Source organism: Gamsiella multidivaricata (assembly GCF_025024155.1).
Source record: "Gamsiella multidivaricata strain RSA 2152 chromosome Unknown BC939scaffold_23, whole genome shotgun sequence".
Classification (NCBI taxonomy): domain Eukaryota; kingdom Fungi; phylum Mortierellomycota; class Mortierellomycetes; order Mortierellales; family Mortierellaceae; genus Gamsiella; species Gamsiella multidivaricata.
Window position 1 is genome coordinate 297,461 of NW_026251731.1, and position 24,721 is coordinate 322,181.

General features: G+C 49.9%; 6 protein-coding genes across 6 annotated transcripts; 2 read left to right on the top strand and 4 right to left on the bottom strand.

Annotated features, from left to right (window-relative positions):
• Positions 1-513: 513 nt before the first annotated feature.
• On the bottom strand, positions 514-2,745 carry BC939DRAFT_447682 (uncharacterized protein). The gene has a single exon (XM_051555132.1). It carries the CDS (start codon positions 2,387-2,389, stop codon positions 620-622), a length of 1,770 nt encoding a protein of 589 aa, XP_051413570.1. The 5' UTR covers positions 2,390-2,745; the 3' UTR covers positions 514-619.
• Positions 2,746-3,997: 1,252 nt separating this feature from the next.
• Positions 3,998-9,928, top strand: BC939DRAFT_527859 (uncharacterized protein; the record flags this gene model as incomplete). The annotated part of the gene is made up of 9 exons (XM_051561434.1): positions 3,998-4,353; positions 4,481-4,634; positions 5,758-6,219; positions 6,412-6,669; positions 6,773-7,015; positions 7,202-7,435; positions 7,575-7,772; positions 7,890-8,332; positions 8,419-9,928. 9 exons carry the CDS (start codon positions 3,998-4,000, stop codon positions 9,926-9,928), a joined length of 3,858 nt encoding a protein of 1,285 aa, XP_051413571.1.
• A 607-nt stretch (positions 9,929-10,535) lies between these two features.
• On the top strand, positions 10,536-11,592 carry BC939DRAFT_527860 (uncharacterized protein; the record flags this gene model as incomplete). Its single annotated transcript, XM_051561435.1, has 1 exon — positions 10,536-11,592. The coding sequence occupies exon 1, from the start codon at positions 10,789-10,791 to the stop codon at positions 11,590-11,592; it is 804 nt and encodes a 267-aa protein (XP_051413572.1). The 5' UTR covers positions 10,536-10,788.
• A 1,632-nt stretch (positions 11,593-13,224) lies between these two features.
• On the bottom strand, positions 13,225-14,480 carry BC939DRAFT_447688 (uncharacterized protein). The gene has a single exon (XM_051555133.1). It carries the CDS (start codon positions 14,208-14,210, stop codon positions 13,308-13,310), a length of 903 nt encoding a protein of 300 aa, XP_051413573.1. The 5' UTR covers positions 14,211-14,480; the 3' UTR covers positions 13,225-13,307.
• BC939DRAFT_447689 (PGAP1-like protein-domain-containing protein) lies at positions 14,481-18,701 on the bottom strand. The gene is made up of 9 exons (XM_051555134.1): positions 18,215-18,701; positions 17,939-18,110; positions 17,166-17,834; positions 16,537-17,064; positions 16,330-16,461; positions 15,549-16,257; positions 15,307-15,460; positions 14,973-15,211; positions 14,481-14,873 (listed from the first exon to the last, which is right to left on the bottom strand). The coding sequence occupies exons 1-9, from the start codon at positions 18,677-18,679 to the stop codon at positions 14,675-14,677; spliced, it is 3,267 nt and encodes a 1,088-aa protein (XP_051413574.1). The 5' UTR covers positions 18,680-18,701; the 3' UTR covers positions 14,481-14,674.
• A 1,608-nt stretch (positions 18,702-20,309) lies between these two features.
• On the bottom strand, positions 20,310-23,657 carry BC939DRAFT_447696 (uncharacterized protein). The gene is given in 3 exon segments (XM_051555135.1): positions 20,310-22,215; positions 22,301-23,179; positions 23,192-23,657. The coding sequence occupies 3 exon segments, from the start codon at positions 23,549-23,551 to the stop codon at positions 20,389-20,391; spliced, it is 3,066 nt and encodes a 1,021-aa protein (XP_051413575.1). The 5' UTR covers positions 23,552-23,657; the 3' UTR covers positions 20,310-20,388.
• Positions 23,658-24,721: the final 1,064 nt, after the last annotated feature.

A 24,721-nucleotide genomic window follows, 5' to 3' on the forward strand; every position in this document is an offset into this window, starting at 1 on the left:
CCCAAAAAAGAAAACGGCGAAACAACTCGAGACTCTCTCTCTCTCTCTGCCTGGGACACCCAACCCATCGAATGCTTTCCCCCCAACGCCGAGACTCTAGTCGTCCGTCAGTGAATACATAACGACACCGGTTGTGTACCCCACCTGCCCTCATCCTCATCGAGGGATTGGATCAAGAGCTGGGTGTGCTTTTTGTTCCAAGGAGTTTTTTACGCGTAAGGGTTAGAGTAAAGACCCCATAAGGCCTAAGATAGAAGTAGGAGCAGTGCCGGATAGCAACTATGGTATAACATAACCACTTGCCATTGGCGATAGAAGATCTGTCGAGTCAAAAGGAACCTTCTTGAAAAAGAACCAGAACATCGTAATCATTCAGTTTTGCGCAGATCGTGGGAGAGTCAGCCCAATTTCGTCCTCAAATAAACACCGTAATTGTGCGCCACCAAAAAAAAATACCTGTCCCCGGACCTGGGAGGCCCCTCCCCCCCCGCAATTTCGCTTTCAATTCATAAACTTTAGTTATGCTTTACTTATGTACAAGTGTTCGCTATGGAAACAAAAAAAAAAAAAACAACCAATATTGATATATATATGTTGTGTGTGTGTATATGCAAACGTTTCAATGAAGTCCCACAGTGATGTAGTCCTGCTTCGACGGCTGTGGGTTATACATCTCTCCGTCCTCCGTCTTCATCTCCACCTGCACCCCGCGCAGTTCCCGCACCTCCATCTCCAGCACATGGCGCTGGAAAATCATCTCCTTCAGCTTCTTGTACGCCATCGCCGAGAGCATCTCGAACTTGTCGCGCGTGTCCTGCATCGCCACCGCCGTGCGCGTCCGTGCCCGTGTCTCCGCCGCCAGGTCTCGTTCGAGCGATGCAACCCGGGCCTGCAGGGCTGCATTCTGCTGACGCAGTTGCGCCAGTTCCTCTTGCTCCGACCTCGTAAGAGAGCTCGTCCCGACCGTGATCGTGGAGGACGCGGCTATGGAATCCGTTTCCGTGGACGTGCCGGCTTCCGCGGTGCCGGTGGCACTATCCACGAACCCGGTCTGTGTTCCGAATTCCTTGAGCTTGAGATCTTGTCCGAACAAGTCCCTGGGCTCTGTTTGTGTGTACATCGGTCGCATTATACAATGCTGTGTCTGGATCTGGACATGGCGCACCTTCTTGCGTGAGATCGGCTTTGGCAATGTAACCTCCGGGGCCTTGAACTTTTCTTGTGCATAGAGATCCTTTGCACCAACACCGGCAGTCTCGTCCGTAAGCATGCCCTTGGCCATATGTGCCTTGTGATTGGCGATGCGATCCGATAATGCCAGGGAGATTGCTTCTTCGTCTATTAGTGATTGCTGCTGTTGTTGTTGTTGATGATGCTGTTGTTGATGCTGTTGTTGATGTTGATGTTGATGTTGATGCTGTTGATGTTGTTGTTGTTGGTCCCCAATATTAAAAGTCACCTTGTTGGCTCGCTTCGGTACATTCTCGGAACCCTGCATAGCCTTGGGGGAGCCCGTGGTACGAGGGACACTTGAGGCGGACTGCCTATTCGGTGGTTGACGTCCCTGAATCGGTTCCACACCTGTGGATGGCGTGATAAAGCCCGTGTCCAGTGCAAAGTTATCGAGCAAGAAGGGTGTGCTATCCAAGATGAAAGAGGATCCCTCGCCGCCACCGGCTTGGATGACGATGGATCGACGCTTGTCTGCACCATAGCTGGACCTATTGCTCTTATTGTTGCTATTGTCGTCGATGTCACCATCGTCTTGAATAGTTGTCGTCACCTGGATATTAGGGTTGTTACTCAAAATCGAACCCCGGTTAGATCCCGGTCCTTCACCGCCCATGCTGTTCGTACTCACACGCTTGGGCGGTGATGCCGTGGTCGACGGTCGACCAGGAAGCGCAGTAGATCCTGTCACGACTGTGCCTCCTACTGCACCCACGTCCTTATCCTTGTAATCAACTGCGATCATGATGTACTTCTTCCCATTGGGAAGCGTCGCGACCTCGCTGCCCCGGCTTGAAGTGCTGATAGAGCTGGTGCTGCCTAGTAATGAAGGCTCAAGCTCGCTGCTCCTGTTTGGAGAGTCGCGGCCCACACTGAAGCTGGTCTTGCGAGCCCTCAGCCGCTGCAGCAACGTGCGCTTCTTTTTATCGTCGACCACTATTGGGGGCAAAATAGGAGCCGGCTGAGGTGGAGGCGGTCCGTTCTTGAAGAAATCAATGAGATCCTTCTCGGTCTTGCGCTGGGCTTTGTAGTCTGAGCTCAGCTGATGGGTCTCCTCTTCGTCGCTGTCATTAAAGTCTCTTGCTGCGGCCGCCCGGGGTTGAAGATTGCGAAGGGCCGCCATTCGGGTGCCGGAGCTGCTTGTACTGTATGAATCCATGTTGTGCTTAATAATGCAGGGTACGAAAATGCGGTTGTCCGTGAGCGCCTTTTTTTTTAAAAAAAAATAAGAGATGTAACTTGTTTGTAGATGGGGAGGGGTCTGTGGGCTACTTGTGCAAGCGAAGGCAACACAAAGGAATTTTTTTTTTGTTACACCACGGAAAGCAGCGGGATGAAGGGGTGCCTTGTGGCAATGAAAAGAAAAAAATATTAAACACTAAAAAAAAAAACAAGGAAAAGCTGCAATGGCTGATTCCGCAGCGTAGGGATGGGTGTCTCCGCTTTTTGGAGATTCGGAGGGATAGGCGCAAAGGAGCGGGTGGGAGCAGATGGAAGCAGGAAAGTGAGATTAAATACAAGCAAAAAAAAAAAAAAAAAAAAAAAAAGACTCTTGTACAAATGAAAGACCCAGGCAGATGAGGACTTTGGAATTGCGAGAAGGAGCAGGCGAGGACCCAGATGAAGAGATCGATAGCCTAAAGCAGGGAGCCAGGAGAATCTTTGGTGAGCATCGAATGGAATCGGTGCGTCGGGCCCCTGAGACCACCAAAGGAACGGACTCGCTCTGTCCCTGAAGAGGGATACGTACTGGTCTCTCGATCAATACTGCAGAAGATGAAGCTCAACACTGCGGAGGAGGTTTCCTCGATTCTGATTACTGGCGGTACCGAGTAAAAAGAGTAGCGTATGAAGAATGCTTGTGAAGGTATCGAGGACAGTGGGCAGGATGAGGAGGATAAAAGAGAGAGAGAGAGAGGAGCGAGAAGACGAAGGCGGGATAAATAAAAGGGATGCTGCCATGATGAGCCGTGGTCTGCAGATTATGAGGCACTGGAGGAAAACAAGGGGTGGCCGTGGGAGAGGGGTATCAAACAAACGGCGGCGACCCGTTGCAATGGGAAAAGGCAGGGGGAATTGCATGAATGGGCTGCTGGACTGAGCACCGCTGGAGGGATGGAAGGATAGCGGCGGAGGGCTTTTCGAGCCGTATGGTCCTCCCAGGTCCTTTGCGAGTCCTCTTCCAAGAGTCTTCCTGGCGCTCCCCACAGGCCCGTGCTTCGGACACGCTCAAGTGGCAGGGAACGTGGATTGCGTGTAACATCGTCGGCCTTATCTCACACGGGACACTGCACCGGGCCGTTGGAGCAGCAGCGGATGGCAATTAAACGTGGGCCGGTAAGTAGGCGTGGGCTAATTTGTGCTGTTCATTTCATGGCGGAGGTGGTACAGGGCGGGAACGGCTCGGCGGGAACACCAGGGAGGTTGATTCCCCAAACAGGGGGGAAGGGGGAGAGGGGTTGGGTCTATTAGAATATGAGAGCAAGATGAGGAGGCCCCCCTGGAGCAGAAGGCAGGTACGTTAGTGAGCACCGAAGCGTCCCCCACAGGTACTCGCACAGGTCCTCCATGGTCTCCCCGGAAGACTACCCCTCGAAGGTGCCGCATTCTTTGATCAGGGGCAAAGTTCGTTTTGGTGGCGCAAGTCAATGCAGGTACGGTTTCAGCTAGTACTCGGTTCTTCAGCTCCATGGCTCGCTTCCCATCCACTCCCTGACATTTCATACTCGGGGACTGGAAACAATGACGCGTATGTGCACGTCGTTGAATGAGTTCAACGTCAACACGGAATGCACTGACGGCAAGAAGAACAAGCGCCTTTGAAGACAAGAAATTTAACATTGCCCATGCCGCCAGAATCGCACAGGCATCACCTTGGAACGTACCGCTCCTGTTGAGAGGAGGCCTTGCAGAACCAAGCAACAGCTATCAAGGGCCTATTGAACAGCTACATATCTTGAGAGATGAAGAGGCTAACAACGAGAACGGTTCTGCAGCATCATCTACAGTACCTTCACAAGCGAAAACAGGCCACGACTCTATAAACCTAACAGAGTTTAAAGGCTATGGCGTTAAGCCTTCAACGGGACCCGAAGCAAGTAGAACCAGCAGGGCTGTATTTGGGTATTCAGGGCACCTGTGTTGAGCTACTAGCGCTTGCCATCTTCGCAAATGACTTCCTAGTCGGAGACCAAAAGCGCTCTGCACCAGGAACTCCAGATGGTTGAATCGAAATTCTTGATCACCCAAGCGAAAGCTCGAGGGTGGCACAGGCAGCCTACGAAGAGTACGTTGCCCGGTCAGAATATGAGAAGCAACAGCACGAGGGAGAGATGGCCGATATGAGGAAGGGACTTCCGAGGAGAGGTCAGGAAGAGGGGAAGGACAGAATACAAAGCAAGAAGGTAATATGGATTTTTTTTTCTAAGCGCCAACAACGGCTCTATCGGCGCTTTTTTTTTTTTTTTTTTTTTTTTTAATTTCATACTTTCATTATAAATACCACTCAGAATCACTCAGATTGCTTACATGGGTCTTGTATATCGCTGCTAGAAGCTACAAATAAGCATAATTCAGCCCTCACTGGCATTGCTGGGACTGATCTGCGACGCTTTGTTGTACGCGTACTAGAAACCTGGAAGAGAAGTTGAAGAGCCCGTGGTCTCTACGACAGAAAAGCAGGGATAGGATTCACCCTCGCGCTTTCCAAACCCCCACAGGACCGGATAATGGTTCTGAATGAACGGTGCGATGCTTTTATTATTCATCGTCCTTGTACAACTTTTGGTTGGATGCGCCTGCCACATGTGGGCATATAAAAAAAACGGTTTGTCATCGCGATGTGGAGACATGAAGTGATTGGCGCAAATTTCGTGTACGACATAAACACGAGTTGCGCTGTGCTATGCTATTAGTATTATGCTTTTGTGCTGTGCTGTGCTGTGCTGTGCCATCCTGCTCTGCAGCGTGTCACAGCATTTTGACAGTCCGTGAATGCCTCTGGCGACCCCCGTATCTGACAAGTAAACGGCAGTGGCAGCGATGACAGTGAAAGTTGAACGCAGACGGGGCCGAATAAGGCATCTGTCTCGTACGTGGAGTGTTCCCAATCAGCTATCAAAGCCTTTTTTCCATCAGCTCGCCATCACTCCAGCGATGAATGGCATCGCACCCAGCGATCAAATGGTAACGCACACCCCGCGTTTCTTTTTTTTTTTTTTTTTTTTTTTTCCCTTCGCATCCTTACATTTGACGCTTCCAAGCTGCAATCTCACATCACTTTAACCCTGGCTTCCTTCATCTCAAGGCCATTCTTCAGAATATCGGTACAAAAGACCATTGGTTTAAAAGAAAAAGCCCTCATCATCAGGAGCCGATTCCAGCCATTTCGGGCTACACGTTTGGCCATGGCATCTTTGTCCAGCACGGTATATTATCCTAATATCTTTAGACATGTCCACATTCGGTTAATATCCTGTGGAGCCCTAACCACACCTTTTTCCCTCTTCTGAAATACATCTTATTCAGGGCCGCCTTGAAGGCACAACTAGGAGTGCTATCACTAAGCCATTGGTTCTCGACCCTGGCTTGTACGACATTCAGCCTGCGGAGCTTGAGCGGTTCAAGTCAAGCAGTGGGCTCCCAGCTAGCCTGAGGTCGGCCCCTACGGCTAATCTCCACGACTTTTTCACCCATCTGGTTGCCAAAGGGGCCTATATCTGCAGGCCTTACGCCGACGACTCATCAGACGATGAAGTCGGGCGTGAGCCTCAAAAGAGCGAAACGGAACTGCAACCCCAAAGAGATGACAACTCCAATAGCAAGCAGCAAGCAAAGATCAAGAAGCGCAAAGGCAAGAAGAGAAAGAACAAAAAGAAGCCAAAGCAGCAGGATGCAGAGTCAAGCACACCACTGCCCGACGACGTACCTTTACTGAGGCCGGACCCCATCAAGGAGGACAAAGAATCCGCTTTGCAGAAGCAGATTGAGGTAAGCACGGTCATACTTGAACCTCACACGGAGGGACTTTGAAGGAGTGAACGCCTTGGATACCACATCTTTAACACTGGCAGATGAACTGCACTTCGGAATCCTTCCCCAACGTTCTTCCATTTTTGACCTTTATTATTGTTGATTTTTCTTCTTCTTTCTCTCTCTTTCTTTAAAACAACTGTGATTCAGCTCGCCGTCAATAACATGCCAAAGAAACCCTCACGGGATCCACAGGAACCACCAAACAAGGCTCTTTGGGAGCGGGCGCAATATCTGCCAGGAGGTCTTCAAGAGTTTATCCAGAGCTATCAACCGCGAGTCAAACATCTGAATATAGTACGTCCAAGGAACTCTGACGACGACGACGACGACGACTCTGCAGGACACAACTGGAGAGATCTAATCGATTTTGAGGGCTGTGACATTGACCCGTCAGAGGAAACTGACGTGAGTGGGACCACAAGGGTTCAGATATTTCGGGTCCATATTACCTGAAGTGTGTGTGTGTAGAACAACTAACCTTTTTTTTTTTTTTTTTTTTTTTTGGTAGACACAGCAAGATTACGCTTTCCTATATCGACTACTTGAAGATCTTTGGACAAAGTACCTAACCTCTCAACGGAACCTGAACCATAAAACAGAGATGTTGATCACGCTCCAAGAGAACTATAACGATTACAAGAAAGCCCAGGAAGGAGAGATTTCAGCAGCAGAGAGAAGGGTTACGGAAGCAAGAAAGAACTTGGCAGTGTCCGAAAAGGAGCAGCGGCAGCTACAGCTCCGTACAGAGGAGGTAAAGGCGATTCTTTTTTTTCTTTTTTCATGCATATTCCTGTGGACTCATCTTGTGCTTCAAGGAATGGCTTTGGGAGGAGGGGCGTGTATCTGTGTGTGCGTGTGTGTGTGTGTGTGTGTGTGTGTGTGGTGTTTTTGTTTTGTATGTCGGTCGTTATCATTTTTTCTTCCCTGTTTCTAATAGCACTTCAACTTTTTACTCGACCCTTACTTGCAGCTGGACACGGCGATCGATCAGAAATCAGAGATCATCAACAGACTCAAGGAAAGACTCAGGCAGAAGAACGACGCTCACAAGGAAGAGTGTCAGAAGCAGAGAGGTGAGATCGAAGAGCTCGAGAGTAAACTGATCAAGGCTACGGATGCGGCTTCCGTCGAATATACAGAACGCGCGAGACTACGACAGCGCTCGCAACTTGTAAAGCACACACACAGCACCGTTTTTTCCTTTTTTTTTCCTTTTTTTTTCCTTTTTTTTTTTTGGGTTCGTGTGCTACCCGATGGTTTGAAGTATGAATTAAGTTTTGACTCGACATTCTATTTCTGCTGGACCATAGTCGGAAGACATGCTTTGCCAATTCGACGGCCTTCAAACTCGCTTCGAGGCGCAGGAAAAAGAGAACTGGACCTTGCGCAGCGAGAACCATGATCTCGTGCTGGATATCGAGAGGTTGCAAAGTCTTTTAAGTTTTGCAAGAACCGATGATGACCAGTCCTCAAATTCGTCAAAGGACTCTTCTGAACTGGACCAACGGGTAGGCGATCAAGTATCGAAGCAAAACGCTAATGCCGTGTAATGCAAGTCGAAATATATATATATATTTCTCTCAGGTCTTCTAATCGCCTTGTCGCCTTGGCGTTTATCTCCCTAGTCATTATGGGAACAGCTCGGTGCTGCTAATCCGGACCATATGGTAGAATCCGATGTAACCTCCGGTCCCAATGATGCTTCCGAAAGCAACAGTGGAGATCAAGACGCACCAGTCATTAACTCTGTCGATAATGCATCAAGCGGGTCTGATCCCAGTGAATTACCTGCCTCAATTATCCAGAAAGAATCGGCTGGAGCGAGCCAAGACTCCCAGCTGCAACACGAGAACGAGAGTTCGGATGTTGGAGACATATCGTCGGAGGACGCCGAGATCGACAGGGGCACCACTGTGAGCACATGTGAGCAGGATAACATGTCGTTATCTCCTTCATCATCGGCTTCCGAATCCACGGAGGAGGAACAGGACCTCGATCACAACGACGAGCAGGAACACGAAGCGTTAACCGGTCAAGGAACACGGGCGATGGACTTTAGTAAGAGCAAGTACGATCAAGACACATCGTACAAAATGTTATGAAGCAGATGCAGTCTTCGAAACCATTCTCTAACCTCGGATTTAGCACTAACAGCCTGGACAAGGACCATACAGGTGCCAAAGACCGCGACAGCGATCACGATCAAGGTCACGACCACAATAAAGACCACTCCCAGAGCCATTATGGCGATCCTGACCACGACAACAACCAAGACTACCCCGATAACTGCGATCACGACGGAAACTGCGGTCCGGAGCGAGTCTACGATGGTGAATTCAGACGTTTTCACGATCACGACCACGACCGCGACCACAGAAACGATCACGGAATCGACCGAGACCATGATTATGACCAACGAATCAGAGATGATTGCCCAGTAGCTGTCTCCGCCGCTCTTCCGGATTCTTTTGGACTCGCCTTAGAGTCATCTCAGGAATCCGGTACCATTGGAGAAGACAGTACAGATGGGGTTCCACAGGAACTACAGGGGCCACAGAACATCGGAGACGAGGATTCACAGCACATCGAAGAAGGTCTTTCAGACTACTGCAGGAGAGATCTATCACAAGTTAGCGAAGGGGATCTTACACAACACAGCGAAGAAATTGAAGAAAAGGCATTACTAGAACTATTCGACGGCGACATAGGCGAGAGCATAAGCAGCGGCTGCGATGATTCGTTTGATAATAGCGCGTTTGACTATGATGCGTTCGAGGATGACACGTTTGAAGAGGATGCATTCAAAGATGCCCCAGGTCGAAACGTCCTCGAAACCCAAGACGGAGAAGTCCTCGACCGACTCCCCACACCCCTCCCCGATGATGACGACGCCGACGACTACCTTAATGATGATCCAGCCCGGCCACTGAGCTTTGCTGACGCCCTGGATTTGGTCCTCGAACATATCCTCCGTGAGGTCCTTGACCGGGTCGAACCCCTTCTGCAGTCCCATGTGAATCTTGTGCAAGAGCAACTGGAGCAGTACTGCCGAGAGAACCAAGGAACGCTGATTGAACAGATCCGTGCACTCTCTGGACAAATTGAACACATCAGCCAGTTCCTTGAAATGCTGCGGTGCCAGGACTCCTTCCGCGATCACACCCAACAATTGTTCTTGCGGGCTCTGGAGGATTATGCTCGGGGGCTAGCAGAGTTGAAGCAGCGACTGGACGGACATGATCAGGAGCGACAGATAAACGCGCAGGCCTTCCAGTATCTGGACAACATGCGGAACGCGCTGGATCTAAAGCAGCAGGAACTTCAACGGGCCCTCAAGGACTTGCAGGACAGAGGAGTATCATTACCCCCTATGCCGGACATCCAACTGAAACCATGGTACCCTTCGTGGCAGCTCATGATCTTGTTGAGTGTTCTGTTCAACCTGATCGCCTTTGCGATCCTCAGCTTGTACCTGGGTGGAGAGGTCGTATCCGACCCGAATGGTATGGTCTCGGTCCTGGCATCCATCTACCACGAAGAATTGGCGAGCGAGCAAAAGATCTCTCGTCTGGGAATCATGTTCCGTTTGTTCTGGAAGATGTTGTTCTGGTTGGGTCAAATGCTGACTTATCAATCGGCCGGTGTGAGTTATATCCGGACCTGAAAAAGTACTCGAAGAGCGCCATCCCCCTCCCCTCCCCTCCCCCCCTTGTTATGTTTCAACAATAAAAAACGCATTTCATGTGTAGAAAATGAGCACAGTGGTACCTGATCACAAGTGAAAAATACCAACCTGCGACTGCGAGGCAATTCTTTACAATTACTCGCTTTATGGTTTGGCTACCTTCCGTCCGTACCACCCTCTTAATTATTCGATATATTTACGCGCCTATGTAACCTATTGGCACAACAAACAGCCTCCACCAAGATCGAGTAAGCTTTGGGGACGCGAGATCGACTGACCTTGTGCAGCGCCCAAGCTCCTTCCCGTGCGGATGGGGAACGGACGGACCCATGGATTCTTTCCTTTAGCTATGCGGCCTTGTTGACCAAGGACGTCGATCCTTAAACTGATGTTTTTTTTTGCCCGAGAACTGCTGTACTATCAACGACCCGTGGTACTGAACGAAGATTCGAAGATAGCCCAAGCTCTTTGCTATCCTTCTTCGGTCTTTGTTCTTTAAGAATGTCTTTGTTTTTTACTAGGACGAATGTGCGTGTGTGTGTTTGTGTGTGTGTGCGTTTGTGTGTGTCTGTATGTGTGGGCTATCATCAGCAAGGACCGCATCCGCCACCACGGTTTCGACCACGAAAGCACCACATCCAAGAATATAATAGACTGCAGAAATGACACCTCAAACGACTTTTGCCACTCTTTCGAATACTCCCCTCCTCCTCCCTCCAGATCCGCAACAGAACCCTATAACTGTGTGGCGGTGACTCTCATAATTCAGGAAAGAAAGGGAACTGACTCGACAGTGAGCAGAATCTCTCAAAAGGAGTGACAACGAGAACCTCTACGCAATGCGCTCCAGATATGAGTCCAGCGAGGACGAGTTTTCGTACCGCGAGGAAGAGATATTGGCCTCCTCATTGTCGTCACCGTCGCTACGGTCCTATGCTGTCAAAAACAAGAGCAAAAGCAAAAGCAAAAGCAGTGTTGGTGGCGACGACCCTCATTCAAATTTTCTCGAAGCCGAGGATGGAGAACCTCTTCCCCGTCTCCCCACGCCTATTCTCCATGACCATGACGACTCTGAGGATCCATTGCCGCCACCACCACCGCAGCATGAAGAAGCCATCCATTGGATCCTCGAGCGTGTCCTCCAGGACGTTCTCGAGTACATCCAGCCATACCTGGAAGACCATGTCAACACCGTGCAAACCGATCTTGACCGGTATTGTCGAGAAATCCAAGAAACACAAGCAGACCAGACCCGTGCCTTATCCGAGCAAATCGAAAGGATCCAGAAAATCAAACGAGACATCGATGGGCTGCAGTACCAAAACACCCACCACAACCAAGCCGAGGAGCTACTCGTCCAGGCCCTGGAAGATCAGGCTCGGGGAATGGTAGGGTTGAACCAACGGCAAGAGGCACATGAGCAGGATCGACAATTATGCGCGCAGGCCTTTCAGTATCTGGAGAACATGCGGATCTTATTGGGTTCAGCACATCATGAATTAGAACAGGCTTCCATGGCCTTCAGATCGGCGGCGCGGCCGGACCCAGGTTACCGTTCGTGGCAGTTCCTGATCCTGTCGAGCGTGCTGTTCAACTTAACTGCATATGTGTTGTGGCATCTGTGTGTTTGGGCTACATGCTGACTTTGTAGGAATAAAAGCGATTTTATGAATGGTAAAATACAGTAGAGAGACTAAAAAATATGCTATGTTACAAGTCAAATGCCACCATGCGTCGGATATATGAACTCAGCTCGAAGAGCTGTACGCTGTTAATACTCCTACGGCCGGCATTTCAGAAGCCGTAGTCTTGGGGGTGTTCCTTGGCCACACGCTGGCCGGGACGCCCAGACATCCTCCAATCCCACATCCCTTCCACTCGATCGGAACCTTGGTCTGTCCCAGTAGATCCTGCCAGACCACTACGATCCTGCACGGCTTCCAGAACCTCCGCTGACATCCCCCACACCGGTTATTCGTCCGTGCTCTCCTATAGTGGTCAAGCAGATACGGCGTCATGTACGATTTGATCGTCTCTTCCTTGCACACATATCGTCTCTTCTTTGCTTGTGGCACTTCATGGGATCCTTTCGATTGATAGTGCTGCTGCTCACTCGTTTCTCCAGTAACCGCTTGATGGTCCGAGCATTCTTCTTCTTCCACTAAGGCCTTGCTGTCTTTCCGTGGCCGATCGACACTGCCCTGCATAGCCTTTGTGTCCTGTGCCTCCATGTGACTCAGCAGTGCATTCCCTGCCAAGACAAGCAGCGATGGGACGCGAGATCGAGTGACCTTGTAGGGCGGCAAATTCCTCTCTACGGACGAATCTACGGATTGTTCCCTTATAGGTTCCGTTTCACTAGCTGCGGGTGTTAATTCTTGAGACGATGGTTCCGCTGAAAACAGTGCCGTGTCCATGACATCTGATATGAATGTCTCTGACCCTGTGGTACTGAATGAGGTTGATCCAGGGTCAATACTCTCCTGCTCCGGCGCTGATATCATGTCAGTATCCTCGATCTGACCAGGATACGGCGATGCTGGAGGCGAGATAAATGAATGTTGCATTGAATGCTGGCCCTCCTCTGCTTGAGCGAGAAACCCTTCCTGTCCTGGTATCAAAACCTGAAGACCGGTATTGTTTTCGCCTTGCTCAGTAGGAGGATGGGGAATGGCATCACTCCCAACTTCAGGTTCAGGTTCAGGTTCAGGTGGCGTCAAGAACGGATTCGGATGGATGGTGAGGATATGGAGCTTTGGCAAGAGTGCGATCTGGGAAGGCAAGACCTTCTACAAAAAAATAGAATAAAAAATATGAAAAAATTAGTATATTCAACGTATCAGCATCATGATCATTTATGATCTGGGGGGTTTTTTTCATATCCGTCTGGAACTCGCGTCCCAGGCAAACAACGGACGATTTTCGTACCAAGAGATTGCCGCCGACAGACAATTCCACAAGGTTATGCAGCAAGCCGATTTCGGGGGGTATAACCTCGATGCTGTTGTTCCCTATCACGTCGAAACGGTGGTTCCACGTTAATGACTCATTTCGTTCGGTTCACGTCCACAGGCGTGCATGAGGGATTTTTTTGACATGGCCTTCAAGCCGTACTTATTGATAGCACCGAGAGATTGGAAAGTGAAAAGACGTGCATCGGGATCGACGAGAATTGATTGGAGCTCAAGAACAGTTTCAGTCTGTTCTTTGAGAGCGAAAACGACCCACGTTCGTTGTAAACGATCGCAAAATTCAGGTCTCGAATATCGGATGGGAGATCATTCAGCTCAAGGTTACTAGAAGACGTATCAAGAACAAATTCGGATGAGTGCTCAAGCACTTTGCCAGCGTGGAAGAATCAAGAAAAAAAACAAACATGAATACGGTACCTGAGATCGAGTTCACCCACACCGTCCTCCACAGCTTCCTGGATCAACTTCCGTACATGCCCCGCAACCATACGGCCATTCCTCTCATTGAAATATGGGCCGTCCGTCACTCTCCGTGCCTTCCTGCGTGGCTGCAGCTCATACATACAATCACCTGTATCCTTATAACTTTCAGAACGGCTATGGTTCTTTTGCGACGCCTCAATAGCTGCTGTAACTCCGACTGAAGATCTGCCGCTGACAGTCTTCTCTGGCTCTATCCTCGTGTGCTGGAATGCACGTTCCCTGAATGTGCTTGTCATTGTCAAAAACGTAGAGTCTGGCGGCCAAAGACATCGACTAGACCCTGCTATGGACGTCAAGGGCCTCCTAGGCTGCTCGTTCTCAGTCACATGGCTGCCGCTTGTTGAGAGCGAGACCCTATCCTGAGCGGGGTTGGATAACTGGGTGCTGTACAGATGGCGGAACGCTGGGTGCTTCTCCGCTCCTGTTGCTCCCGATTCTTCCAACCACGCGAAGCTTCCTGAAGGCAGTTTTCGTCGTAATTCTGGGCGAGGAGGCGAGGGCGGGTGCGTGAAAGCGGGCGGTGGTGACGGGGTGCGAAGGATGAAGTCTATCTCTGGGGCCGAAGGTGAACTCAGAGAAGACCCTGGCTGCGCTGACGTGACCATTCTTCCCAGTTCAACTGCGGACGGCGCCAAGTCGGGGTTGGTATTGTATGAGAGGCCATCCCCAGCTGTTGTCGCTGTTGTTCCGATTCCCTTTAAAGCATCGATTGCTCTCTTCGAGGTCAACGGTGCTTGCCCCGAGGCCTCGAAAGTGAAGGCAGACGATAGTCGCTGCTGTCCTTGGTTGTGTTGGCGAGGGTCCATGGTTGCCTCAGTGCTCTCAAGAATGATAATTGCTGGGACCGTCTTTTTTTTTTTTTTTATCAATTGAACTAACGGATAACGCCTGTGTGCAGCAGGGGTAATTGTGAACGAGCGTGTGTGCGAAAGATGTTAGGCGTTAGGCATGTGCCTTTGTGATGGGTTTGTGTGTAGGCAGCTCAGAGGTTTCGAATGAAGTTGGCGAGAAGTGGATGAGATGAAGAAGCGAATTAGAGCATAAAGAGCAGATGGACCAACAAAGACATCCCCCCACCCCTTTCCTCCTCCTCTCTTCCTCTGAGAAGGGGAAACATCGCCTGCCCGCACAAAATGAATGATGTGCAAGCAATTTTTTATGCATTGTGAACGTGACCAATTGAGCCTCGCTCGCATTTCCTCTTTCAACCATGCATTTTGTCTGCTTTACTCCATCTTGGGTCATTTGAGGGGACCTTTATGGTATTGCACTACTCTTGCTTGTGCAGGACAGCACGTCGTATCCGGCTCTCCATCGCCTTACCAATGTTCGTCTCCAGGAAACGCAGAACGACCAGCCAACTGACCCATAGTCGTGTTAGGAAGTAGATTTGCCAGCTGTAGCGCACTCCAAACAGGACCAGATACACCATCATTCCATCCAGAAGCCCTATCGTTATCCTCACATATCTATGGATCAGCAATAAGGTCCATGATTTAGTATCCTCAGAATGCTCATAGAACAATCAATTGCCTAGCTCTGACATATAGTTATCAAATGCGAAGTACCTTTTCCAAGATGTCCTGGTCACTGCAGACCCTTGGGCGAGATTTTCGACGAATACAATGAACGGTGCGACATAGTCAACACGGTGATCTGATGGAAAAGACTTGAGCCAGCCCACGGCCAAGTTCCGGATCCAGACCATAAGAACTGGTACAAAGAACGGCAGGAGGAAGAAGAACATGACCAGCATGGCCATTGAAAAATGGAAGCGACCCCATGCCACCTCAGAGTTTGTGCTCGGCTAAATAAAGGCATTTCATAAAAAAAAAAGAGAGAGAGAGTTTAATTTTCGGCTGCTGCAGCAGGACCTATACAATTTTTAGCAGATGCAATTACCATGCGCTGAGCACGAGCGAGTAGACTGGCACAGATACCGATGAGTGCAATGGTGGTCGCTGCGAATGCAAACTGATATGGAACAACTGTTGCCACCAAGATGAATATACCGGCCATCGTCACTGTACCTACAATGCTGGTACCCTGACGATCACTATGAACGCAGACAGATAATGAATAAAAACTTGTTTTAGTCATAAACCAACGAATATACATTCACCCTTAGCAGCCACGTCTCTTACCTATGGCCTGTAGCGCTGTCTCTGATTATAATTCTCATGAACAGAGCAACAATCCGGACAATGCTGTTCAGAACGAACCACACGAACACAACAATTCCGACTGCGAGCTGGAAGAAAACAGGGGCCAAGAACGCAAAGAAAATGTCGTTCCGTCCCAGCAGCATATTATCGATCCAAGCGCCCGAAAACCACGAGTCCTGGCTCAAAGTCCAGTCCGTGGTTCCAACCAGAGTAATAGGACTCAAACGAACTAGTTCGCTCTTGAGAGATTGAACGACAGAGACGATGGCGAACCCAATCGACACCTGCCAGAACAAAGATTTTGCCAGGCGGCTCAAAACCAATCCAAAAGGCTGGAAGTCCCCAGTACGACTCCAGCCCTTGATCTGCGCTCGCAAGGTCAAAACGACCACCATGAATGTAAATACAATGACCGAGGTTCGATAGCGAATAACGACCTTGCCCAAACTGCCGTACTTATCGACCGTCAATGTGAATGACAGTTGTTCTGCACAAGTCGGATCCGTCCAAAATAACAGATCGATGCCTTTGTCTTCCCGTAATAGGATTTTATCGAAATATGGGAGATCTCCGTGGAAGTTGATGTCAATTCCTAGTGCCTTGTTGGCAATATTGACAGCGTATTTGTCCTCGTTCATGGTCCAGCTCGACTGCTTCATCATAGGCTGGAATCGCTGCGAGTTTGACCCTATAAAGCATGAAAGAGAGCTTGTAAATATCCAAGGTAATTTATCCCGCTTCCCAGCATTGCTTTTATTACCATTGCAACTCGAATCCTTGACCATGAGATTGTATGTCAGCAGACTGTTAGCAACATTAGACAGTCTGAGGGTCGTAACCAATGACGGTGCGGTGGGAAATTTGCTCCGCACGATGCCATTGCGCAGAAGCCCTATAAATGTAATGCAAGTTAGTTTATCTCCTCCGTCAAGCGTTGAAATTCACTTTTAACTAGAAATCAACGCACCGATTGTGCTGGTCTTCACTGTGTCCACCGTGCTCGCTTCATTGGCAAACTCTGTAATAAGATACTGACGATCAGAGTACGCCCTCCCTCGGTCCTCAACCATCATGTACTGAAAGTCCGCAAAGTCTCGTAAAGATTTGGAGACGAAGAGCTGGTATTCCCCTGTAAAGCTGTTACCCTCATACAGCGGCATGGTCGAGACTGTGGTCGAGAGCGGAATCGGGACTGCAGAAAGGCGATCGCGTACACATGACAGAACTGTGGATGGCAGCGATGATCCAGACCCCGGGTTCTGGGCTTTATCTTTGCAGAAAAGAATTGCAAGATTCCCGAGCGGTCCGTACTTGACATCGGTCAATAGTCTGAGAATATCCAGCTCTTTGTTTTTCGGTATCGTTAAAATATAGAGATGTTTGTTGGACTTCTGGGGCGGAGTCATCCCCTGCCAGTGTATAGGAGGATATGCCCAAATATTGCCTGGCTTCTCGAACGAGTGACTAATCTCAGAGAGGGATATGGTCTCTTCGCCTAATTACCAATACCAGCAGGAACGGCTGTCAGTGACGAAGCAAAAGGACAGAAGACTTTGAAGAAAAAAAAAAAAAAAAGAATGCTCCATCACGGCTCACCAGTTTGAGCGACGCCGTAGTCGAACTGGTCAATTGATCCTGTCAAGAGTCGCTTCCGAAATAATTTCATCCGCTCAGACAATGGCTTAACTTGACCTGGAATCCTCCCATCAACCACGTCCCCGAGCGTTTTCGCGATCGTACTCGCCACTTGGTTGCACCACAAGATAGATAGGTGATCCGAACCGACCCATGCATGTGGGATTGAAGACGTGAATACAGAAAAGCCATGGCTCTGAGGCACGATATGGTGGATATTGCCCGCATCGCTATTCACGGTGATATCCTGATTGCCTCCCAAAATCGAGACAAGTGATACGTTGGCAAGTGGCGAATGAGGACCTTCGTAACCGCGATTCCAAAACGTCTCGATCCTCTCATAAATCTCAGTGATTTCGTAATCGAGTGCCAGCGGTGGGACCATGTGTGGGGTTGCGAGCGTGAGGATGGTGCTCACAGATCCTGGTAAGTAGCTATCCATAGTAAAGATTGTACGCGCAACAATGCCTCCCATACTGTGGCCGATAACCAAGACGGAGCTAGGCCGGGGAAAACTGGACCCTCTGTCGCCGTACAACGAAAGAATGAACGCGATCACCTCATTGACGTACTGCGCTTGATCTAAGAGCAGCTGTCCGTGAAACGCCGAAAATTCTTCGTTGAAATCAACTATGTCATTGGCACAAGGATACCAAGCGCGGATGGTGAGAATCAAGGACGCGGCAACGTGCATTTACTGAAAACGAATACATTTGACAAGCCCTTGAACCAACCTGAGAAAAAATCTATGGGCCTCACTCTGATTTGATCCGTCCCCGGTCCGTCCCTCGACGATTTTGCACTCTGCTGATAATAATTCCAGGTTTCTGTGGCGATCGAGCGCACCTGTTTGGCACTGCCAGCATTGCCAGGTATAAACAGCACAGGAGTTCCCGTGGGTTGGATCTAGGGCGTGGTAAACAAGTCAAAGGATGTAAGAAGGCAACCCAGCCCAATGATCCATGTGATTCTTACTTTCGTTCAAAAAGGAAGGGAGAGCTGCATTGTACCTTTGCTGACTTTGCAATTGTGAAATCAAATTCGCCGACCTGGGTCAATTGGCTGGCGTCCGATACTGGAGGACTATCATCGTAGTAGTTTTTATACAGCATGAGGCCATACTTGCCCGCCAACTGCGTCTTCTCCTCGTCAAAGCCCAAAATCTTGTAATAAGCTGGATACATGTAGGTCATGACGCATCCCTTTGGGTCCAATTGATGGTAAAAACTCGAGTGGATGGTGCATACGAGAAGTGCAGTCGACAGAAGAAGTAGTGCGGAGATAATGAACGAGCATCCATAAGTCGGTGACCGGTATCGAGGGGTCGTGTGTATCTCACATATCCGTTCTTGAGACCCGCCATATTTGGCTGCGGAACGGGCGGCCGTAGCCTGGTCTCCATCGGAAGAGGTTAGGCCTGATGAGACTCCCACCGAATCCATGTTTTTGGGATGAGAGATGTCCTGCCCATGCATCCTTAGTATTCGTTGATGAGGGTCTACCCTCACACCTTGCAGGCCTCTTTAATTTATATTTGCCTAATGGCCCAAGAGATCATTTGCGCCACAACGAAATTGCTCATCCACAGACGCGTCTCCGCACAGATTTTCCGCGGTCGTGGGCGCGATATACGAACACATATACCAGTAGGGCCATATTCGAATACGTGTGATATGTATTATGAGTCGCATCTGTGTGAGTATACGGCTGCTTTTCTACTTTATGACTATGGTGCACTTGCTCTGTAGGATGTCTTGTGAGATATGGGTATAATTTTGTATTTACATTTCGTTCTTCTGGTTAAGGCCATCCTGAGCCAAGGAAAGGAGCCTAGACCCAGACGCGACTATCGACATCCGTAAACTTGTCGCCTATCAGGACATAACAAAGGCAGAGGTAGAAACAGCCAAGATAAGGACATAGGCAGTTTAGTGGTCCGTAGGTAACGAAAGTCATAAAATTAAAATTAAAAATAATTGCATTCAAAAAGGTTCGAATAGTTATGATGGACACTGAGCTGCTCACACTTACCATCGTAAAAGCCCTTCACAAAGTCGTCCAATTCAGGACGCTCATCGCTTCCTCCTTCTTGAACTGAGATAGGTCTTGGCTCCCGTTGGCGGGGAGGGCGCTCTGGTTGGTCCGGCTGATCTCTGGTGTTCTCGTTCGAGTCTGTGTCGTGGCCATTTTGGTTCGGGGTTGAGAGTGATCGACGGTCGTTTCCGCTATCGGCGGCAGAATCGTCGCATGGTCTTCTGGTGGAGGCGAGTGACGAGGACATTATGGATGTTTTTGACTGGAACGCTGTGCGTGGCACAATATCGATGAGGAACGAGAAGCAGAGCGAAATCACACCGGCGAGTATAAATCCTGGAGTTATTTCCTTGATGGCCAAACAGCGATATTCAACACGGAAGAAGTATATCGATATCGACGGTGCTGAGTGCTTGTGCGGAGGAGGACGTACTGCTTTGGTATATTATTCGAGCACAGAATGTCGCAGGCAGGCAGGGCTGTTTTTTCTTTAAAGATGACAAGGTTGGATTACGTCCGATAATATTCAACGAGTGGATATATTTTGTAGGAGTGGGTTCTTGCTGTGCTGAGTCCTGTTGGCGCTGATTTCTTGATGCGGGCAAAAAGGCGGAGGATAGGATGAAGGTTTCTGAATGAAATTTTCTTCGGTCTTTACTCTTTGCTTTTATACACGGTCATTCGCCCTCGACAACATTGCGCCTGAGGTTAGGTGAGCGCAAAACAAAATACACGGATACGAACTAGCGCAAGGAGGCAATGCTAGTGTCAATATCAATGCCATTGTTGCTAATAAAGTCGTTGTTGTCGCCGATGCGATTGTTGACGCCGATGTTGAGGTACAACGTACATCATGGATCCGCTGACCATGGTCGGCCATGGCCCCCGTTCACCATCATCGCCGCAATTGCCGTTTATCGCCGCGCTACAACTCTGTGCGCAGCAAAAATGGCCACCAACCGCACTGTGTTCAATCACTCCTTGGCCACTGTCATACGTGCTACGATCGGGCGAACGCCCTTTTCTGCATTACAGCACCCCTTGCACTGAGCTACAGATGTAGTTATTGATCGGCTCACACTCGCGATGTCCCACTGTGCAATGCAAGTGGCAATGGTTTGTTTTACTTTACCATTTTACATTCGTACCGCTACTCTGTCAGTATGTTGATAGCTTGCGTGCCGGCACCCGTGTTGTCATAAATAGATATGTTGCCAATGTTGATGTTGATGTTGCTGTGGATACTGCAGCTGTTGATATTGCTGATGCAGTTACAATCGTTAATGCAGACACAATTTGCCTCGCCCCTCGAACTCTTGTCAATATCCATTCCTCTTGGCGGATAGAATGTTCCTTGTACGTCCGCACAATCACTTCCCCCGCAGTCCACCTCCTTCACCTTTTCATCCCCCTGCATCTGTATCTGTGGCAATTGCCTGACGCTGTTGCGCCTCTCCTCGCGACAGTGATTACGGTTCATGCTGCTCGTCGTACAACAGATCTCCAACAGAGGGGCGTAAACCACGTTGTCATTTTTTATGTGAGTACGGAGTAGGTTCGGAATGTTGCCAGCACTTGTGCAATTATCCCTGCTCGTTTCGCCACTGATGTCACTATCGAGGCGTATGCAGTCGGTAAATCCAATGCATTGTTTGTCACTCCCTATGTTGCTTGTTGTTGTCAAATCCTGCGTCTCACTGGCCGACTCGATCAATGATGCTTGTTCCTCCCCCTTCATATGTTCCAAGGCTTCGGTAGCGGGCTGTCTAGGCTCACCAACCACGCCTTCTGTCGGAGTTACCTGCCGCAGGGGATGAGCGAGCACAGCTGGCGTATCTGTTACTCGATAGACGAGCTGCGGTACGTCTTCCTCAGGACCTAGACGTGCGACATTAAGTCGTGTTAAGCCCTCGTCTGCAGAATTCCCTGGCCAAGAGCCGCTTGGCCTTTCTGTAGCACTGCGGCGTGATCCCAAGAGCGGTGGAGACAAAAAAGATGGCCTAGCTGTTGGAATAGCATTATTCTGTCTGAAATCAGTCAGAGTTCGTGTCATTTCTGAGCCGAGTTGTGTTCCTGAATCCCTGATCGATGACACCTCTAGCCCCCTAGACCTTCTCCTTGACCTTCTATGCTCTAGTTCATAGGTCGCTCGTGCATGGATATCAGGGGCAGAGGCCTTCCTTTGATACAGGGGCAAGGATGACGAGCTAGAGATGATGTCCGCGGATGGCGATATTGAGGATAGCAGATAGGAAATCGAGGGTGATGACGACGATGACAGCTGAGAACTCATCGGGGATGCCTGCAATCGGATAGAGCCCGCCCCTGAACCTATTCTGGTCGCCCTCGCCGATGGAAATGAAGGGAAGGGCTGCAGCGACGATAAACCAGGGCCATTGCCACGAGACGACATCAAAGCCGAATCAATTGAACCAGCGTAGGGATACCGCGGTCCCTCAGATGGCGAAGGCACTTGACTGGATGAGGGCGGCGAGGAGGAAGGGAGAGATAGTCCAGAAGAATTCGGGAGCAAAGAGGACAATGCGTCTGTATCTCCTTCGCTCACCACTGTTGCCGCAAGTGCGACTATAGGTGCTGCATTATGATGTGCTTCGCCATGAGTCCCACTTGCATCGATTTCATTAAACCTACTCTCCCGTTGCTCCTGTGACCCTTGAGCTGCTGATACCAATTCTGAGAGCATCTCACCCGGCCCGAGGGGCAATGAATTCTCTCGAACTAGGTTAAACGTGCTACCCATCTGAGCAGGAGTTCTCTCGGTCCAGGCCAGGGGTGACGAGGCGTGAGCGGGAGCAAACGCTGGAAAAGACGTAAGACTGCGAGTCCTCTCGACAGATGCTGCCTGATGAAACTGCTCACGGGTGGAAACAGCACTATAACGGTGATCGGCTTGTATGCCCCTTGCCAAGACAGGTTCACTCAAGCGAATATGACCATCTGCGTTTGCGGTGGACATCTACTTACGCGCGGATCCAGCTGTCAGTGTTTAGTAACCGGCCTCTTTCCACCCAAAACATTTTTATTAAATATGTCTCACTTACCCCTTTCCACAAATGTATGACGATGGGAATCTGGGCTAGTTTCCACAGTTCCACGGGCTCTTCGATAGAACAGCACATGGCGTTCAATACGGGCATCAGGCTGCACACCTCGCGCATCGGTATTCCAAGCAATCGGGCTGCCTCTCGAAATGATTCATGGTTTCGCACGGCACCACTATAGTTCATGCTTGGTTCCACAAATTGAACAATGATGGTTGAAGATGCAGCATTGTGAAACGCTGAACTTGTTGCTGAGGAGCTGTGATGGCTGCTGTTGCCGCGTGAATCAGAAATGGTTGTGGTACTCGTGTCCACTGCCGCGAGCGAGCTTGGTGTCGAGGGTAAGGACGAGGTCCCCGAAGAGGTAGAGAGCCCGGGTCGAGGGCGTGGCAAGCGTTGATGGTGGCTATGAATATATTGACCGCGATGGCGATGCCGTCTTGCGCTTAGCAAGTCTGGGACCACAGTCTGATGACCATGTCTCTGTTTGATATCTGAATTGGCCGTTGTTGGGGTTAAGAACAGCTCGGTAGTCGATGTCTGCCTTTCCTGTGCTCTAAATCTGTGACCAGAAGCAGCAAACTGGGCCTCGTACTGCATGCGTTGCTCCTCTTGGACGCGTTGTAGCTGCCGTCTGCGCTGGAACCGCTCGTAAAGTGCCACTTGCTGTTCGAACTCTAGTCTCCTGTGCTCCTCAGAATGTCGATGACTGTTATCGCCAACGGGTGTTGACCGTGGAATGATGCGGGCGGGCCGAGATGGTATCGTAGGAATGATATTGGCATTGGTGCCAGTGTTCTTGGCGGAAGCCATAGCTGCTGAGGTTTGTTGTCTGGGCGAACCATTACGCTGGTTAAAATGCTGACCCTCGCGTTGCTGCTCCCGTTGCTGCTCCCGTTGCTGCTCCCGTTGCTGTTGGTAGTGTCGAAACAATGTGCTAATGGAACGTGACGTTCCGCGTGTGGAGGGGGATCGACGATCTTCGGACAGATCTGAGCTGTGCTCATTATTGCGACGGCTCGGTCGCTGCTGTGGTGGACGTTGAAGCTGATTACGGTACAATAACTGGGGTTCCTGGCTCGGCTGTTGAAGCGCCTGATAGTGTTGGGTCAGCCGCCGATGTGGATGTCGAGGGGGTAGTGTGGGAGGCACCACCGAAGGGTTATTGGTATGGACTATAGAGACAAAGTTTTTAGAAAATATTGTTGGCACCGAGTCGTCCTCGACGTCCGTAAAGAGTAGAATTCCCATGGTGCTGCTGCTTTATGATCCAAGCACTAAGGGCCAGATTGGGTAACAAAAAGAAAGAGTCGGTTCCGGTTCTTTGTTTGTAAAGAGGGAGGAAAGGACGATCAAAAGAGAGGTGTGATATATATGTAGTCAATTGCTACCATGGTTCCTGTTGGTGTACCCCTGGTGGCCTCAAGTCTGCATTGGAACAAAAGGGGGGACATATACCGCAAAGAAAAGAAGGGGTAGTCTCACTTACAGGAGGTGCAAGCCGCCTACATGAGGGACTCCTTGCACATCAAACCCCCACCTCCTTTTCCGTCCTGCACCGTGCGTCGCGGGCACTTCATCAGTTTCATCCTCTGCACCAATCAACCAACAGCCGCGTTTTCAGGGCTCCCCCCAGGTACCCCTGCCACATCTCACATCCTCGTTGTCTCACGCAACTAGTTACAATCAGAACCTGTGCACGGACACCAAGGTCCGGACGCGTATTGCCCATACCGTCCGTAGTTCTCTAGTTTTCTTCGGTGACGCAGCTCTCACTCCACGTATACAAGAACAAGGTTAATGAAAACTAGTCCAATGGGCACACAAACTAGCAAACTGGAGGGTCCAAGAGCATGGAATATGGTTGGATCGCATCCCGTTTAGGATATCATCACACCGCTCTTACTTCAGATGGTGTGTTCTTCACTCATCCTTCGAAACAGGACATCAGGACGGGTGGGACATAACAAAGCAAGGGAGCGCAAGGGAACGCAGGGCGGAGTGACTTATGTGTGGATTTATAGACGACGCCCGACCATTGTTTGCACATGAAGAAGCGAAAGGCGTTGACAACGCAGCAACAGTCTTAGACATACAGAAGTGAGCGGCATCTAGAGTGCTTCGGGAGCTGCAGAGCGCAGCTTGCCTTTGGTATTGGGTGCAGCGGCCCCTTGTTCAAAGGACTGATGATGACGTTCTCCAGGAAGACGAGCAGGACGGGGGATTAAAGTCGCTATATACTCCCTTTGGACTGACAGAAAACAGGAGAGGTGGGATGACACAACAAGGGGAGAGGAGAGTGGAGGCGTTGCCAGTGTACATGTATTCTGCTATCTGCCCATCCGTCCATCCATGGACGCCCGATTGATCCTGCGGGTTCCTTGGACGTGCTCTTCCTTCCACCGCCGGGCGGTGTGTGTC

Excerpts from the sequence above, each read along its gene's own strand:
- BC939DRAFT_447682 (XM_051555132.1), bottom strand. The coding sequence starts at position 2,389 with ATGGATTCATACAGTACAAGCAGCTCCGGCACCCGAATGGCGGCCCTT.
- BC939DRAFT_447688 (XM_051555133.1), bottom strand. The coding sequence starts at position 14,210 with ATGGACCCTCGCCAACACAACCAAGGACAGCAGCGACTATCGTCTGCC.
- BC939DRAFT_447689 (XM_051555134.1), bottom strand. The coding sequence starts at position 18,679 with ATGCATGGGCAGGACATCTCTCATCCCAAAAACATGGATTCGGTGGGA. Across the intron at positions 17,835-17,938 it reads GCCCATAGATTTTTTCTCAG|TTGATTTCAACGAAGAATTT; the intron begins GTTGGTTCAAGG and ends CCAATGACATAG. Across the intron at positions 14,874-14,972 it reads ACCAGGACATCTTGGAAAAG|ATATGTGAGGATAACGATAG; the intron begins GTACTTCGCATT and ends GCTGATCCATAG.
- BC939DRAFT_447696 (XM_051555135.1), bottom strand. The coding sequence starts at position 23,551 with ATGGGAATTCTACTCTTTACGGACGTCGAGGACGACTCGGTGCCAACA. Across the intron at positions 22,216-22,300 it reads TCATACATTTGTGGAAAGGG|ATGTCCACCGCAAACGCAGA; the intron begins GTAAGTGAGACA and ends GCGCGTAAGTAG.